Below are 16,949 nucleotides of genomic sequence, written 5' to 3' on the forward strand. Positions count from 1 at the left end.
CAAAATTGCTATACATAATTTATCCTTGAAATATACTTCCTGCACTTAAAGGCTTTACCTCCTCAGCATGCCATATTTATAATCACAGAACATTTTTTCTAGGTCTTATTCATATTACTACATATATGTGCCACATATAACCTATATAACTACTTAACCTACATAACACAGTGGCAGCAATTCAAAAGTCATCCTCTGATTGTAAAGCACATTGGGATATCCTGATGACATGATATGGTACTACAAAAATGAGAGTTCTTTCTTTACAAATCTACAACGAGAGAATTGATTTGTGCATCAAGGACAAAGCCAAACATTAGACATCCTGAAACCAAAAATGTTCAGCCTAACCAAGATTTATATCAACAGGAGACTTTCATTAAGCTGCAGTTTGGAAACACTGATATACAATTAAAGTAAGATATACTGCAGTCAATCATAAAAAAGTTCAATTAATTTTAGCAAAGGTGGAGTGAGCAGTAAAACTTGCCATCATTATGAAAACCTGGATTGCTAGAACGAGGGATATTGTGCTGCCTGATTTGGCTTACCCGAGATTCCCAAGCTGAAGTGAGATGGCCTGCAGGCCTAAAGCAGAAAGTTGAAGCTGCCAGCGTGCAAAACACATGCCACCACTGTGGCTGATCTGGCAAGAAGCGTAAGAAAGAGATTTGAAGAGTCATTGCCCTTCACACCTGTTGGATCAAACCAGAGTGAGAACTCACATAAACACCTGTCAGGACAGGCCCAAACACCCAGATTCATTTGGTCATAAATCAACATAAAGAGCTTCTTTGTTATTGTTTTCTTTTCCTTAAACATTTAGTTACTAGAAAACAAGCAACAAAAGCAGTCTGTTGCCAACGGTTTCAGTTTATAAAGTGAATAATACAACTTTATCCAATTTATTTGTTTTAATGCCAAGGAAAATATTGTTCAACATTGCTACTCATTATCTGCTTAATAACGTTTACAAAAATGTACTTGATGCTATTTTAAATACACTAAAGGTCTTATGTGCAGAGAGACCCATTCTTCTGGATTCCCTCGTACACAGGCCAATTTGGTGACATTGTTTGAAGGGGGGGACAATGTGACTCAGAGCAGTACCATTACTGACAATGACAGTTGCAACTTTTGGACCATGTGATTGAGGTCTGATCCAGCACTGCTTGACCCTAGGAAAACTCACTGCTGTTGAAGTAGATAGCACAAGTCAGTTTTTCCAAAAGGTTTGACCTGCTCTGGATCACCTTCCAAAATGGACTTCATTGAACAGACCAGTTCTGGAATGCACAGGGGCTCCTCCATGTCACCAGAAAGTGCTAGAGGCAAGGAAACCCAACAGTGGATTGACTTTAAAAAAATTGTCAAAGCACATTTTAAAAGCATACAACGGGAGAAAACATTGTAAAACCTTCCACCCCCGAAACCTTACTTCACCTTAAAACAACAGTTTATTTCCAGCAACAAAAGCCTGATTTCTCTTATCGTCATTTAAGGAAACATCCCACTGCATATTTTATTTTACTTCATAAAAATAAAGTGAACAGCTGGCAATGCACAACTTTAGATAGCAGAGAACCTTTAATGAGTTTTGTTTATACAGCACAACTTGCTGAACACATGCCATTATTTTCTAGTTTAACGGTTTATACAAACGGTGTATCCAACCTACTTACAAAGCCTGTAAATTCAGACTTTATTAGATCTTCAGGAGAAGGGATTTATGTCAGGGTGCTTTTATTGCTTTTATTTCATTAAAAGTTTTGTTCAAGGCCAAAATTAGTGCCAACATTGCAAATTATTCCATTCCAAGACATTGGTGGGGGGTGGGGGGGGGGGGTGTGGTGGCTGATTTTAACTTCTAGCCGGGAATGAGGTCTAGCAAGCGGCTCACCCACACAGCAGCAAGAAGCAGTTGCCGAACTAAAATCAAGCAGCTCGGAGGATGCCAGGGACCAAGGGGACAACCCTTGGCACAAGATAGGTAGATTGGTGAGATTCTGGACAGGAATTTCAGTCAGAAAGTGGGGGAAAGCCCAGGGTAGAGGAGGCCCAAAGTTTCCTTGTGGGGTCTGGAAGATTGAAAATTATCCCCCGAGTGACAATATAAAAGTTCTAGGTTAGCGATAGACAATAAATTACGAAGTATAGCTTCCTCTACTTTGAAGTGTGCCAAGCTGCATTTTCCATTTGCCATTCCAGTCATCCATTTATCCTCATTATGGAGTGTGTAGTCCTTTGAACCGTAACTGCTATGAACTTTGTTGCAATTACCTAAATTTGTTTCTGGGTCCTTATGGCTAAAACAATACATTTACCCTCCCAAAATGGGTTAGATTTTACCTGAGATCATGGATGAAAGACAGGCTAAGTTGACACATTTTTAGAAACACAAGTAGTGTTTTGATGGGCACTTTGAATGAATCTGTCAACTTCAACTTCCTTCACAATCATTCTGAATTCAAATTTCGACATGCTGGCACCACGGTGTTAAGTGTGATAGTTGGTGACGAATGGATTGTGAATTTTTCATAAATGCTAAACATGGAGAACCTTCAAAAGTAATAAAAGGTAACCACTTGTGTTTGAAAGTTTAGGATCATCATGAGGCATGTTCTTACTTACTGGGAAAAGCACTATGGGCACAGTCAATGTGACAGCCACCAGCACAGCTAGACGAACACACAACACCAAAATGTCAAACTTGTACACTCTTGTAAAGGTATGAAGCAATTCCGTTTCAACTTGTCCTGTGCGTGGGAAAAAAAAAACACAATCACAATTAGTCTTGGCTGGAAACAAAGAGGTAAACATTGGCACTTCATTACTCTTCAATTTGACATTTTGGGAGTTAGATTAATTGGAACACTGAAACAAAAACGCGCATTGACAGTCAACCTTCACATTTGGTTCGAAGAAAAATAAATGTCTAGATTATCAATCTCAGTGTGTTGGATTTTACCATAGCATTCCTTGCATTCTGACTCACCATAAAAGGTCAGGTAACCAAAAAGAGCAGCCAGCAGATACATGATGAGCATTGCAGTAATCGACAGATTGGAGACATATTGCATTTTCTTCTGAGAGCGGCTGGAAAGTAAGCAGAATTATTTTAAATTCTCTGCAAGATACCTTGCCTGCTCAAAGGAAGATTTGTCCTTCCAGTTTCAGGCCCCACGCCCGCACCTGAAAAACACATGCTGGCGGAACCCGACATGCAAATAAAGACCTGAAGTGATGTAAAAACAGCAAATACTGGAAATACTGTGAGTCAGGTAAGGGCGTGTCTGTGGAGTGAGAAAAATAGCGTTCATGTTTCAGGTCAACGACCTTTGATCAGAATTCGTCAGATCTGAAAGGTGAACTCTGTATCTCTCTCCACTGGCGCTGCCAGACCTGCTGAGTCCTTCCAGCATTTTCTGTTTTTATTTCAGTTTTCTAACCATCCACAGTGTTTTGCTTTTACGTGAAGTGACAATTCATAAGAGGTGAAATAAATTGACAAAAAAAAATCTAACTTCTTCAATTTTCTTTTGAACAGAACATGGGGAAATACTCCAGTTAGACTTTAAGCCTCCTCCAATACCTTTGTGAACTTTTTCATGGAATGTTTGTAAACATAACATATTGCAATGCTAAATGGCTATCTGTGAAGTTCTTACCCTTTAAGTTCGCTGTAGATTGGAAGTACTTCAGGATGACACACAAATGCAAAGGCCAGGATGGGAATGGTGTAAGCTGTCTAAAAAAATGAAGAAAGTTGACCCATGAAGCACTGAACTAGCATACAGGGGAATTGTTTGCTAAGTACATTTAAATTCTGGTATACCTGCGAGTTGAAGACCAAGTATTTTGGTTTACACATGTCGGCTTCAATGTGGGCTTCATAACTGACACCATTGGTATGGATGCGGGAATCATCTTCATCTTGTGTTGCTGTGTGCCCATTAACGTAGGGCATCATGAGGTTCAGGTCGTGATCAGAGGTTTTGTTACGTACCATTGGATACATGGTTACCAAGTGTCCTGTAGTGTTTGCCAGTGCTGTCAGGTTTTCTGAATAATGACCCAGTGGAGGCAATGGACAGGGGATCTGAAATTTCTTATATATTACCTGTAAGAATATTTTAGTAGTATTTAATACTTAGTGTAAATATACAGTATCAATATTGCTAAGGTATAAGGCAATCCACCATACTACAAAAGACGACTTTGACCGGAATTTTACTTGGAGGCAGCGGCCCCATACCCCCAGCTAAAAAGTCAGGGACGAGCTCACCTCCACTGGACTGAAGAGTCATGACTTAATTTTACACCCGTGCCTAAGATCTTGGCTTCCATCTGGGAAGAAGTCACGCCTCTGAGAGCTACTGGACAGTCACGGACCTGGACCTAAAAGTCTGGGTTTTTGCCGGTGCCAGGCTGGCCGGGGGTTGGAGCGCCGGGTTCATCCGGGCAGGTGGGGTGGATGGAAAGGGGAGGGGATGGGACAGGTGCCCGGAAAGGAGCCCGTCACCCCACCCCCCTCCCCAACCTAGCAACAAGTCTGCTAGGTTTTAACTGGCAGCCTGGACACTTGGCCCTGGCACCAGTTGCTGCAGGTAAAATCCCAACAGCAGCAGAAGGAGGTCCTTTGGTGCCATTGATTGGCCACTTAAAGGCCTCAATTGGCCCACGGGCATGCCACAACACCTCTCCACACTGCAGGTGAAATCCCAGCTGCGGAAGGTAGGGACAAGCATGGTGCTGCCACCATGGCTTTTGTGCCACCCCTCCTTCGAACAAGCCATGGGGGAGGGCATGAATATTCGGCCTTTATATATGAGGGGTAAGCAACTTATTCAAACTGACTTAAGGTATATTATAGAAAATTGGTAGATGGAACAACGTTCATTTATTCAGCACCTTTAACCAGAGAATGGGCAAGCAATATGCTTTCTACAGATGCCCTCTAGGGGTAGGCGTCACAAGGTACAACGTGTCATTCAGGCAGAAGGCCCAATCCAATTTTCCCGCCTCTTGAGGAACTCTTCTGCCCAACAGCTCCCTGCTTGCCCCGTTCAGACTAGGGACTGATTAGAAGTTAGCAGTGGGTGACATTGAACCTAGGCAATAATGCTGAGTTTGATGGTGCTACTGTTCTAATGCTAATACAGAAAGAGTAAATGGTTTCTTATGGTCATTATTTATGGGAGCCTTCTAATGTTTCTCTGCAATTGATGCGAACATGTGATTACAAGCTCCTGCTATTATATCACAGATGCGATCTTAAAGTGCTAGTTCTCTACTGGAGCAAACACCTTGAATTTACATAAACTGATGGATCAATTGGCCAGTCTGCATTCCTGCACAGAATCTCCCCATTCTAACACTAGCCTTGTTTTAATATTGAATGTAGTCTGTTTATACTTACAACGCTAACAAAAAAAACCATACAAGAGAGAGAGAATCCACTTGTGTAACCAAGATACCCTGCACAAACAGAAAGGAAATAATAGTGATTTAAATTATCTATTTTTTGCTTCTATGGCCACACTAACCATATATTTAATTATGATTTCTTAACAATTAAATACTTCAGTATATAGTCAATGAACAATTCTGATCATTATGCTAACATCAAAATAAATTATCAGTTGTTCCTGAGTGATTTCAGTGGGTCATATTACCTAAATACAATTACATAGAATGTACAGCACAGAAACAGGTCCAACCAGTCCATGATGGCATTTATACTTTACTGTCCTCATCCCATCCTTCTTCATCAATAGGAATAACTTCTCCTTCATATGCTTATTCAGCCTTCCCTTAATGCTTTATATGATTTGCCTCAACTACCCCCTGTGGTGATGAGTTCCACATTCTCATTGTACTCTGAGTGAAGATGTTTCTTCTGAATTCCCTAGTTGATATTTCTTTTCATGGGACGTGGGCTTCACTGGCTGGGCCAGCATTTGTTGCCCATCCCTAGTTGCCCTGGAGAAGGTGGTGGTGGCTACCTTATGTTGATGGCTACTAGTTTTGTTCTTCTCCACAAGTGGAAGCAAGCTCTCTGTGGCTATTCTATCAACATTTTTCATAATGTTAAAGACCTCTATTAAGTTGCCCCTCAGCCTTCTCTTTTCAAAAGAAAATAGACCCAGCCTGTTCATCCTATTGCCAATGCTGGTGATAATTACTGTAACTTTATGAAAGCAGATCTTGAAACAATATATATATTTTGATACTTCATTTCAACTGAGACAGAACACAGTTACTGAAACAGAGCAATTTCTGAACCTTTGTTGAGTATATCCATTCCACAACCAGTTTGATAAGGCTGTGCCATCAGTAAGATGCCAATACATGCCAAGCAAGATGCAAAGGATAATTTTACAAATATGTATTTTACAACTGTGGAACAGTAATTTTCTGCGATAAGGAAAGAAGTCTTTTTGATTCTTCAGTTCAACTGCAAAATACCAGAAAGATGCCTAAATTGGATTGTGATAATATAAGAACATACGAATTAGGAGTAGGAATGGGCCACTCAGCCCCTTGAGCCTGCTGCACCATTCAATAAGATCTTGGCTGATCTGAGTGTAACCTCAATTGCACATTCCCACCTACCCTTGATGACCTTCCAACCCCTTTGCATATCAAGAATCCGCCTAGCTCTGCCTTAAAAACATTCAGACTGCTTCCACAGGCTTTCGAGGAAGAGACTTCCAAAGACTCATTACTATCAGAGAAAAAAGTTCTCCTCATCTGCCTACGGTTTAATTTTAACACTCCATTTAGTGCTGGCACAGGCAGCAGAAATAAAATCTTGCTGCTAGACTACAGGAATGTTATGTACAGGAGAAATAGCTTACCTAAATTCTTTAGAAAAGTCAGTGGCAGGATAATACACAGCGACACAATCACAACAAGGTAGTTGCCATTCATATACCATTCTCTGAAAAAGAAAATTTTATCTCATTATAATTTCATTGCATTATAAACAAGGCTAAAAACTGAGGAACGTCTGCAACCTTCAAGTTCAAATTGCTTTATGTCTTACCACTGGGAATGCTGTCTCAAAAGCTAACATAATAATTCTCCCCAGATCCCATAGGTAATGATTTATAAGGTTAAAAACTTTGGTGACTGTTTGTGGGTTGAAAATGGGTGCTGTCTTATACACAAGTAATATGAACGTACGAACACGGAACAGAAGTAGACCACTCGGCCCCTCAAGCCTGCTTCGCCATTCAATAAGATCTTGGCTGACCTGATTGTATTGTGATGTATGGCCCTGAGTGTGAGCCGATGGGCAGAAGAGAGCCAGCTTAAGGAAGAAGATGGCGGTTACACCTTCTTCTGGAAAGGTAGACCAGTAGAAGATCACCACCTCCACGGGGTTGGCTTCGCCATTAAAAATGAACTAGTTGGCTGCCTCAAAGATACCTCTTGCAGGATAAACGAGCAGCTCATGACCCTTCGGCTCACCATAGCCTAGAACTAATGTGTTACAGTCCTCAGCGCATACACCCCAACACTGGGTGTTACAGATGAGACCAAAGAAGAATTTTACTGCTGCCTCGAACAATCCCTGGTCTGAGTCCCAGCAGGCGATAAGCTGATCCTTCTTGGCAACTTCAATGGGAAGGATACAGTCATCTGGGGAGATGTAATTGGCAGAGAGGGGGTAGGGAAATTAAACACCAATAGTACCCGGCTCCTGACAAAATGCCTAGAACACGGCCTTGTCATGACCAACACCTTATTCCGTCAGAGAGACAACTACAACACCTCATGGCAACACCCTCACTCCAAGCACAGGCACCTGCTCGACTACATCATTGTCCGAGTAATGACTGCAAGGACACGTATATCACCTGCGCATGAAAGGAGACGACGACTGCCGGATGGACCATCACCTAATTCGCTCTGTCATCATCATCAATGTAGCTCCAAAGCAGCAATGGCAACAGAAAAAATGCCACAGGAAAATCAACACTGAGGCACTCAAGGACACTGATAAGAGAGCCCTATTCAGCCAGCGCCTCATTGTCAACCTGGCCACTCCTGCCCACAGTGCCTGATCTGCCCTCAAGGCCTCCAATGTCAGCTCCTGCGGAAAGACATCACTCGACCAGGAAACACCAAGATTGGTTCAATGAGAATGATCAGAAGATCCAGGAGCTGATAAGCCACAAGCACAAAGCATTTCTGAACCTGAAACAGCAGCCCAACTCGGGAGCAAGAAAGCAGCTCTATAGCAGCTGAAGGCTGAGGTCCAGCAAAAATCCAGCGAAATAAAGAATAGACGGTGGGTGGAGAAAGCGCAGGAGATCCAACAGTTAGCCGACAACCATGATGTGTGAGGTTTCTTTAGAGCAGTCAAGACCACCTATGGCCCAAGCATCCAAGACCCTACTCCACTGCTGACCAAGAACAGAGAGGTGCTCATCAAGGACAGAGGGGAACTAAAGTACGGTGGAGAAGCACTATTGGCGTGAATACATGGCCTCATCTCCCTTATCTGGAAGGAGAGCATGCCAGGAGATCTCAGAGACAATGTAATCATGTCCATCTTCAAGAAAGGTGATAAGTCTGATTGCAGTAACTATAGGGGAATCTACCTGCTCCCTGCCACAGGGGAGGTCATCGCAAGAATCCTCCTCAATCACCTTCTCCCTGTGTCTGAAGACCTCCTCCCAGAGTCACAATGTGGGTTCCGCCCACTAAGGGGCACAACAGACATGATCTTCACTGGTGACAACTACAAGAGAAATGTAGGGAACAACACCGATCCTTGAATATGGTCTTCTTTGACCTCACAAAACTCTTTGACACTGTCAACAATGAAGGATTATAGAGCATCCTTCCTTTTGGCTGCCCCCAAAAGTTTGTCACCATCCTCCACCTGCTCCACAATAACATGCAAGCTGCGATCCTGACTAACAGATCCACCACAGACCCAATCCATGTTCGGACCGGGGTCAAGCAAGGCTATGTCATCGCACCGACACTCTTCTTGATCTTTCTTGCTACAACACTCCATCTCACCCTCAGCAAGCTCCCCGCTGGAGTGGAGTTAAACTACAGAACAAACGGGAAACAACCTCTGCTGCCTGCAGGCCAGATCCAAGATCGTCCCATCCTCGGTCATTGAACTACAGTTTGCAGATGATGCTTAGGTCTGTGCACACTCTGAGGACGAGCTCCAAGCCATTGTCAACACCTTCACTGAGGTGTAGAGAGCACGGGCCTTGCACTAAACATCTGTAAGACAAAGGTCCTTTACCAGCTTCCCCCCTCCACATCTCACTGTCCTCCAGTTATCAAAATCCTTGACAAGGCCTTGGATAATATGAACCACTTTCCATATCTTGGGATCCTAATGTCAACAAGGGCAGACATCGATGACGAGGTTCAACACCACCTTCAGTATGCTAGCACAGCCTTTAGCTGACTGAGGAACAGAGAGTGTTTGAAGACCAAAACCTCAAACCCAGCACCAAGCTCATAGTCTACAGAGCAGTAGTGATTCCCTGCCTCCTATATGGCTCAGAGATATGGACTATGTATAGCTGGAACCTCAAAGCTCCAGAGAAGTACCACTAGTGCTGCCTCCGTGAGATCTTACAAATCCACTGGCAGGATAGGTGCACCAGCATCAGTGTTCTCGCTCAGGCCAACATCCCCAGCATTGAAGCATTGACCACACTCAAACGGCTATGCTGGGTCGACCACATCGTCCGCAGGTCTGACATGAGACTTCCGAAACAAGCTCTCTACTCGGAGCTTTGACACGACAAGCCAGCCCCAGGAGGGTAGAGGAAACACTTCAGGGACACCCTTATAGCCTCCTTGAAAAATTGCAACATCCCCACCGACATCCGGGAATCCCTGGCCCAAGACCGCCCAAAGTGGAGGGAAAGCATCTGGAAAGAAGCAACACCTCATGTCTCATCGCCAAGGGCTAGGTGAAGCCAAGCATTGACAGCGAAAGGTGTGCGTGTCAACCGGACAACCCACCCACCCATTCCCCCTACCACCGTCTGCCCCGCCTGTGACAGAGGCTATAGGTCGCGCATTGGGCTTTTCAGTCACCTGATAACTAATTTTTGTGTGGAAGCAAGTCATCCTCGACCCTGAGAGATTACCTAAGAAGAAGAGGAAGAAGCATGGCCCTGTATCTGATCTTGGGCTGTGCATTCCCCTGCTACTCATTTGATTCTGCTGTTCTTCTAACTATTCTTGACTCAGCAGCATTTCTCACATCACTGCAGTTCCCAAACTCCCATTTATGCTTCGCTTTCACAATCACCAGCTCTCGATCCATGTATAGACTGGAAGCATATTGAACTATCTTCACACATTACATGAAACTTACTGCTCTCTATGCATGCTTGTTGCTTGTCATTGTTCCAGCTCCCAATCCCACCAAGGCATCTTAATTGGAGAGTAGACAATAGTCTTATAATTGTATATTGAAACCTATTAAATTTTTATTTATATTTACCAAACATGATGCTTGTGAAAGGTAACAGCTTTCTAACTTGAAAACTTTGTACAATAATTGATATTTACAACACTCATCACAAATAATTTCGATTTTGTAATGATTATACTGTTGCAAATATCTATCTCATATTGGTCGAAAAACACCAGATTCAGATTGCCATAAATGCCCTGCACAACATACTATGTTTCAGGACTGGGCAATATTTTAGAATACAATTTGTTTTCATTCCACCATGGGTGTCCATCTAATTCATTAAATTTGTCCAGTGTTGTCATTCTTAATAGCAAATCAATGATGTAAATGTTCACAGGTTTGGATGTCAGTTGAGGCTTGACAATTAAGAGTTCCCACTACTGACTAGTCTGCTAATACTCACAGGTAGGATTGACAAATATAAAGCCCATTAATGATGATGTTTCTGAAATAAACGTGAAAAATTATTTTAAAACAAAGCTATTTTTGATAGGATTTATTTGGAGAACTGATGTTTTGGTGTTCACAAATTCGACAGAGCTGTTCAACCGATGCCCAGAAATCGGATTTTCATTGCGTGATTCCCTAAGAAACCATGGGGCAGAAACTTTCACTTGTTGGGTGGGCTTGTGCCCGACCCAAACGAGCGTAAAATGACATGCGATGACGTTGGGCAAGCAACCCCCATGCCACCGTGCACTCATGCCATATTTTGGATGGTGGGCATGCGCGGGAGTCAGCAGTGTGCCCACCAACAATTAAGCAGCCTATTAAGGCCATTGACGTCATTATTAAAAGCAATTTTGTGCTGCCTATCCAACCTCATGGTCAGCGGGTGGGCTTATAGGCCAGGTGGATTTTTTGCGAAACCTCACCCACGGGTGGGATGAGGTTGGGATCCGCCATTAAAAAAAATAAATTTTTTTCAAACCATTTTTTCTACCATGTCCCATGAATCACATGAGGGGACATGTTTTTAACATTTTTAAATTCTTTATTTTTTATTTTAAAAATCTTTAGCCCCCCCCTGAGGCAGCTCTTACTGCGTGCACCCACGCGCACGCATGAATTTCCAGCGTGCGATTCATGCTGGCTGGCGTTAATTGGCTAGCCAGCGTGAATTTGCAGTCGGGACCCGATTGCAGGTAGCGGTCCGTTTTGCAGATGCTCCCGCTCACCTCTGCCCGGTGACTGGGAAAGTCTGGCCAATTGACAGGCAGGGACGGACACAAAAAAATGGGAATTTGTAGCGGGGTGGAGGAGGTGGGTGGTGGGGGGGAGGGCGGTTGGTGGGAAATATGTGTAAGGGAAGACGTTTTTCCAGATTAGCAGACGCAAACATGGAGGGAACCAACGATAAAAGTGTAAGCAGAGTTTCTTCCGCCGAAGTTACATCAGAGGAACTGCAGAGATAATTCCTGGCAGGAGTGTCTGTGAGGAGGCAGCTGAGCTGTGAAACTTCATTTGTGACTAAGAAGAGGGACTGAGAAAAGACTTGAATGGTCATCTTAGAAAGAAAATAGTTAATTTTTGAAACTGAAGCTTAGATGGTGAGGAAAGGACAACTATTCACTCTCAACACAATTACTGCTTTACACAATTTTGTAAGGAGCCATGGCAAACAGATATATATATAAAAAATGCTTCTTTTACATACATACCCATTGATCTCTTCAGTTCCCATAAATGACCGTATTACTTCTGGTAGTTCATATTTGATTATAAAGAGGTAGCTTGACATAGCTGTAACAGGAATAGCTTTATTAGATAAAATGCTGCTCTAAGTATAATTTAATTCAGTTTCAGCAAAGGCTTCCTGAGGATTAAAGAATTTAGCAAAATAGTTTTGCTCTGCTTTTGAGGAGTGGTGGTGGGGAGGGGCAAAGAATCCATGTATTTGCAAACAAAATGCTCCAACAAACCTTTTCTGGTTTTTTTTGTGGCAAAATTCAACTTGCAGTGCTAATTTTTTGCTAGCATGACGAGAGTGAGCTATTGGAGGTTGACTCGCATTCATGATTGCGTATAGCAGCAAGAAGGCAACTTCTACAGGAGATGTGAGAATGGAAAAAAATAGACGGTTAAAAAGACGATGGGCGGAATTTTACAGCCCCTGGCAGCGGTGGGATCTTCCGGTCCTGATGAAGTCAATAGAGTTTTGAACAGCTTGCCGTATTTTCCGGCCCATAAAGTTACAGAGGGAATCTCCAGGGGACAAGGTAATGTTTAAGGCACTGGACAATCAAGCTGCAACTTAGCAATAACCACAAGACTTAGGGTAGGATTGCATTTGTCAGTGAACTATAAAAAGAATTCTCCATTGCATAGTGTAATAGGATAGATTATTTTTCTGGAGGTGGGCCTAATGGTTGTGGAATGTCTCGGTAGTGAAAAATGAGAATCCGGCAGGGATGAATGCACGCATGAAAAGGAGCTTGCTGAATTTTCCATCTATTGGGTTAAATGGAGAGAGAATCAGGCATTCCAATATGCTCAAATGCAGGATTTGGCCAACCTGTCCATTGAGCTGGAGTCTCAGGCAATTCCGATTCTGATGCCTGTTTGCACCCAGCAGTTTTGTGAAAATCCACTGGATTCAGGGAAATGTGGATGTGAATTTTCTCCTGGGATTATTGTTTCTAAAGCTTCCCCTCCACCAAGGTTAAACACAGAATGAAAACGAGTTTTCAATAGACACCCCATTATTAAAAATCTAATGTTCAATCCTTAGTAAAATAACATTAACGTGAGGATGATGGATTGGGATGCCATTACAAAAAGAACAGACTTAAATGTAGATTTTACCAAAAAATAGTTACCTCCAATATTTTGCATGGTAATAGAGCCAAAAGCTGCAATTTTCCCAGGCCACCCAAAAGCTCGTTCTCCTAATTTCTCATAAATCAAAGAGCCTGATTGAGAAAGAAACAAAGAAAAACTTCAGTTCAACGAAATGATGGCATTACCGGCATATGATTTAGTGGATAAAAATTCATTCTGGGCAGTATGCAAAATAAACAGTAATGGACAAATCAGGTGCTCATTTACACTCTTGAAAAATATTCTATTGGCTTCATAATAGAACTGAATATCAACTGCAGAATGTAATGGATGACTGATGTGCTACTGTTCATTTAGCACTGAAAACCAGAGGTGATTTTTCACCCTTAAATTTTGGCACACGCGCTGCTAAACAGTATCTGCTACATTTCAGAAAAGTCATGTACCTCCTTCTTTTGCAGTCTTTAGTAAAAGGTGAACAGAATACAAGGATAATATTGCCACTGCAAGTAACAGGATCCTGTAAGCGAACAAAAGGTGGTTTACAAAAAGAATTGAGAACTAACTATGTATATCCCTGAGTACAAACGACAGGCATAGTGTTTGGTTATGTCAAACAATCCTTATTGAGTTTTTTTTAAAACATTTAACAGAAGTGCTTGGTTTAAAGTTTCATTTGTTCATTTCTACTAGCCCTCTGGTTTTGAATACAAAACATCATTGTAGTTAACTTGTGAAATATTGCCTGGCCAATTCTGTCTAGATAAGTAAATAGGAAGGAAAATGGAGATGCTGAAAATCTGATACAAAAACAGAAAATGCTGGAAACACACAGTCAGTATTTGTGGAGTGCTGAAGAGTCTGTAGCTGAAGCATTGCCTTGCCTGCTCTTTAGTGTTTCTTAGAGATGCTGGTAAGGCTGCTCCACACTTGTAGGGCAGAATCTTCTATCTGGTGTGCGGGTAGCGGGTGCACTATGCAGTGGGATGCGTGCCTGTCATTAATTAAAGGCCTTGTTAAGGCCATTAACTCTCTAGTCGATCAGGATTTTGAGGGGCCCGTGCGAACTTCGGCTCAGCGCACGGGCACAACAGGCAGGCGGTTAAGTGATGTTTTTTACAAACCTCATCCAGTTGCGGGTTTAAAAACTTTTAATAAAGTGTTTGTATTCTTCACTAACATGTCCCATCTCATGTGAAATTTTCACATGAGGGAGACATGTTAATGATTTTTTAATTTTTCTATTTTTAGAGTTTCACAGAGTTTCAACGATCTCCCTTAGCCTCAGGGAGATGTGCGCTCTTTTGTGCACATGTGTGAAAGTTCGCACTCTGACAATTGAGGAATCCCACCACCCCCCCCACCCTGCCTGCACAGGAACTGCATAGCGCTTCCTGTCGGGCGACACGCTGGGCGGGCCTTAATTGGCCCGCCCACTTAAAATGGCAGCGGGGCCCGTTTCGGCGGCGGCGATTGGCTGCCTGCCCGCCCATCAAGGGCAAAATTCTGCCCATAAAGATTAATAGGACCTTGGGCAGTGAATGCTCTGACTAGTGTACATGAATTTGTCATTTCAACCCGGGATCAAAAATGACCACAAGGGTTTCAGTTCAACGCTACAACTAACAACAATTTAAATAAATTGATATTATGATCTCTTGTGCACAATTGCTTCATTAAGGGTTCCAGACATTCCTTTTGTTGAGACTCTGAGCACAAGACTATTAAAATATTTTGGGATCAATATTTTAGAGGGAAATCAGATTATTAATTGTATTTTCATTTATTATTCTCTTGGTATTTTATTTACTAATTAAACAAAGCAGGTTTCTATAAAATGTAAAAAAAAATGGATTATTTTTCACTTTGATTTCGATGACTGTTTATTCCTGGATAATGTTTTTGCCGTAGATTGCTTCAGATCATGATTTTATCTTACATTCTTCCTGTGTTCTTGCAATGTATTTTAAACAGACAGGAGACACTGATCAATTTTACATGGTTCTAAAGCTATGTGCATAATTCATGATAACAATTGGCCTCAATAAATTTATGATCACTAGGCATAGGTTAGAAAATAAACTAAAACAATCTATGACTAGATTAAAAAAAAGTGCTGGAAAAACTCAGCAGGTCTGACAGCATCTGTGGAGCGAAAGACAGAGTTAACGTTTCGAATCCGTATGACTCTTCTTCAGAATGAGTTTTTCCAGCACTTCTTGTTTTTGTTTCAGATTTCCAGCATCCGCAGTGTTTTGCCTTTGACTAGATTAAGTTTTGAGGGAAGAATAGTTAAAAATTAGACCAAAAAGGTTAGTTAAAAACACACTGATTTTGTTCCAAAACATTGGACTATCCACACCTTAAAAGTTTGTACCGTAACACTTGCATATCAAAGAAATAATATTAGGCCCTTAGCTCCAAAACATAAATTAAATGTGTGCCAATATACACTGATCACTGATAATTTTGTGGATACAGGAACAGCAATGTTCCATTTTAAGTTCACATACATTTACAAAGTCCAGCAATCAGATATTGACTGATCCTGGAGTGCTCTGGAATGCAGAAATATAATCGCGACTCTCTTTACATAAATAACCAACAGCTGCCACTGTTCATTAAGATTGTTATCCTATATATTTCAGAGTGTCTGCTATGTTATTCATCTGCTTCCTCCCTTGCTTCTGCACACCCTTTTTCAAAAGGAAGAGGCTGACCCTTAATAACTCAGCAATTATAGCCAGGAAGTACAAACTTTGTCCTACAGTAGATCAGTTCAACCTATTTAACCTATTCGACCTTTATCTGTTTTTATTTCAACCTACTTTGTGTTAAGTTTCAAATAGTGCTGTAGTGAACATTCTATATCAATGACAATGCAAAATTTAACGGAAAACATGTTTAGTAACAACTTTATGGGCAGAATTCTGCCCTTGGTGGGTGGGCTCGGTGGGCCTGAGATGGGGGTGGGGTGGGGTTGCAAGCCAGCCGAGTGCAAAATTCGCACATGCGCTGGAGTGAACACTGCATAATCTCCCTGAGACACGGAGTTGCCGTGGATGAGGTTTCCAAACAAATGCCGCTTGGCCTTTTCGCCTGCCCGCCAAACGTTAGGTCGATCGGGCAGTGAAAAACTTACGTTAATAGATAATTTAATGGCCTTAACAGGCCTTTTAATTGTCGGCGGGCGCGCTGTCGACTCCGGTGTGCGCCCGCCCACTGAGCTATCGCTTGGCTGACATCAACGTGCGTCATTTCACGCTTGAGCGGGTCAGGCGCATACCTGCCCGCCGAGTTAAAATTGCTGCCCTATAGGTCAGAAATAAAATGCTGTAAACACACAGTAGCGCAATCAGCATTTGTGGAGCAAACAGACAGGATGCATACCCTTCTGGATAAGCTGAACTATGGGCTGAATGCTTTTTCGTCGATGGCCAAGTCCCACTGCCAGCGATGAAAGCAGGTAACTGACCCCGCTCTGGTGGGTGGCGGAGCCCTGGGACTCTGCTGGGGTTGCCGTCCAGTTGAGGATGGTGGCCTGCCACCGAGAGCTGCTGGCTCAATCAGAGGGAGGCTTGGCAGCCTCAGCTGTACCACCACTAGTAGTGGTCATTGCTGAGGCTCCATCACCAGGGAGAAGGAGATGTCCTCGAAGAGCGGAGTGTTTGGGGAAAGCTGGGGCTAGGCAGGC

The 16,949-nt window shown here is 42.5% G+C and overlaps 1 protein-coding gene across 2 annotated transcripts in view; it reads right to left on the reverse strand.

The window, feature by feature from the left end:
• The window catches only part of slc38a4 (solute carrier family 38 member 4), a 41,845-nt gene that overhangs the window by 11,695 nt on the left and 13,201 nt on the right, over positions 1-16,949 (reverse strand). For both annotated transcript variants that reach the window (XM_041216370.1, XM_041216371.1), the window contains exons 5-13: positions 13,702-13,775; positions 13,294-13,386; positions 12,136-12,217; positions 6,861-6,943; positions 5,420-5,478; positions 3,836-4,120; positions 3,669-3,748; positions 2,996-3,096; positions 2,632-2,756 (exon numbers count right to left, since the gene is read on the reverse strand). In XM_041216370.1, coding sequence (XP_041072304.1) covers positions 2,632-2,756; positions 2,996-3,096; positions 3,669-3,748; positions 3,836-4,120; positions 5,420-5,478; positions 6,861-6,943; positions 12,136-12,217; positions 13,294-13,386; positions 13,702-13,775 — 982 coding nt within the window. The remainder of the gene's footprint in view (positions 1-2,631; positions 2,757-2,995; positions 3,097-3,668; positions 3,749-3,835; positions 4,121-5,419; positions 5,479-6,860; positions 6,944-12,135; positions 12,218-13,293; positions 13,387-13,701; positions 13,776-16,949) is intronic.

Source organism: Carcharodon carcharias, chromosome 21 (genome assembly GCF_017639515.1).
Source record: "Carcharodon carcharias isolate sCarCar2 chromosome 21, sCarCar2.pri, whole genome shotgun sequence".
Classification (NCBI taxonomy): Eukaryota; Metazoa; Chordata; class Chondrichthyes; order Lamniformes; family Lamnidae; genus Carcharodon; species Carcharodon carcharias.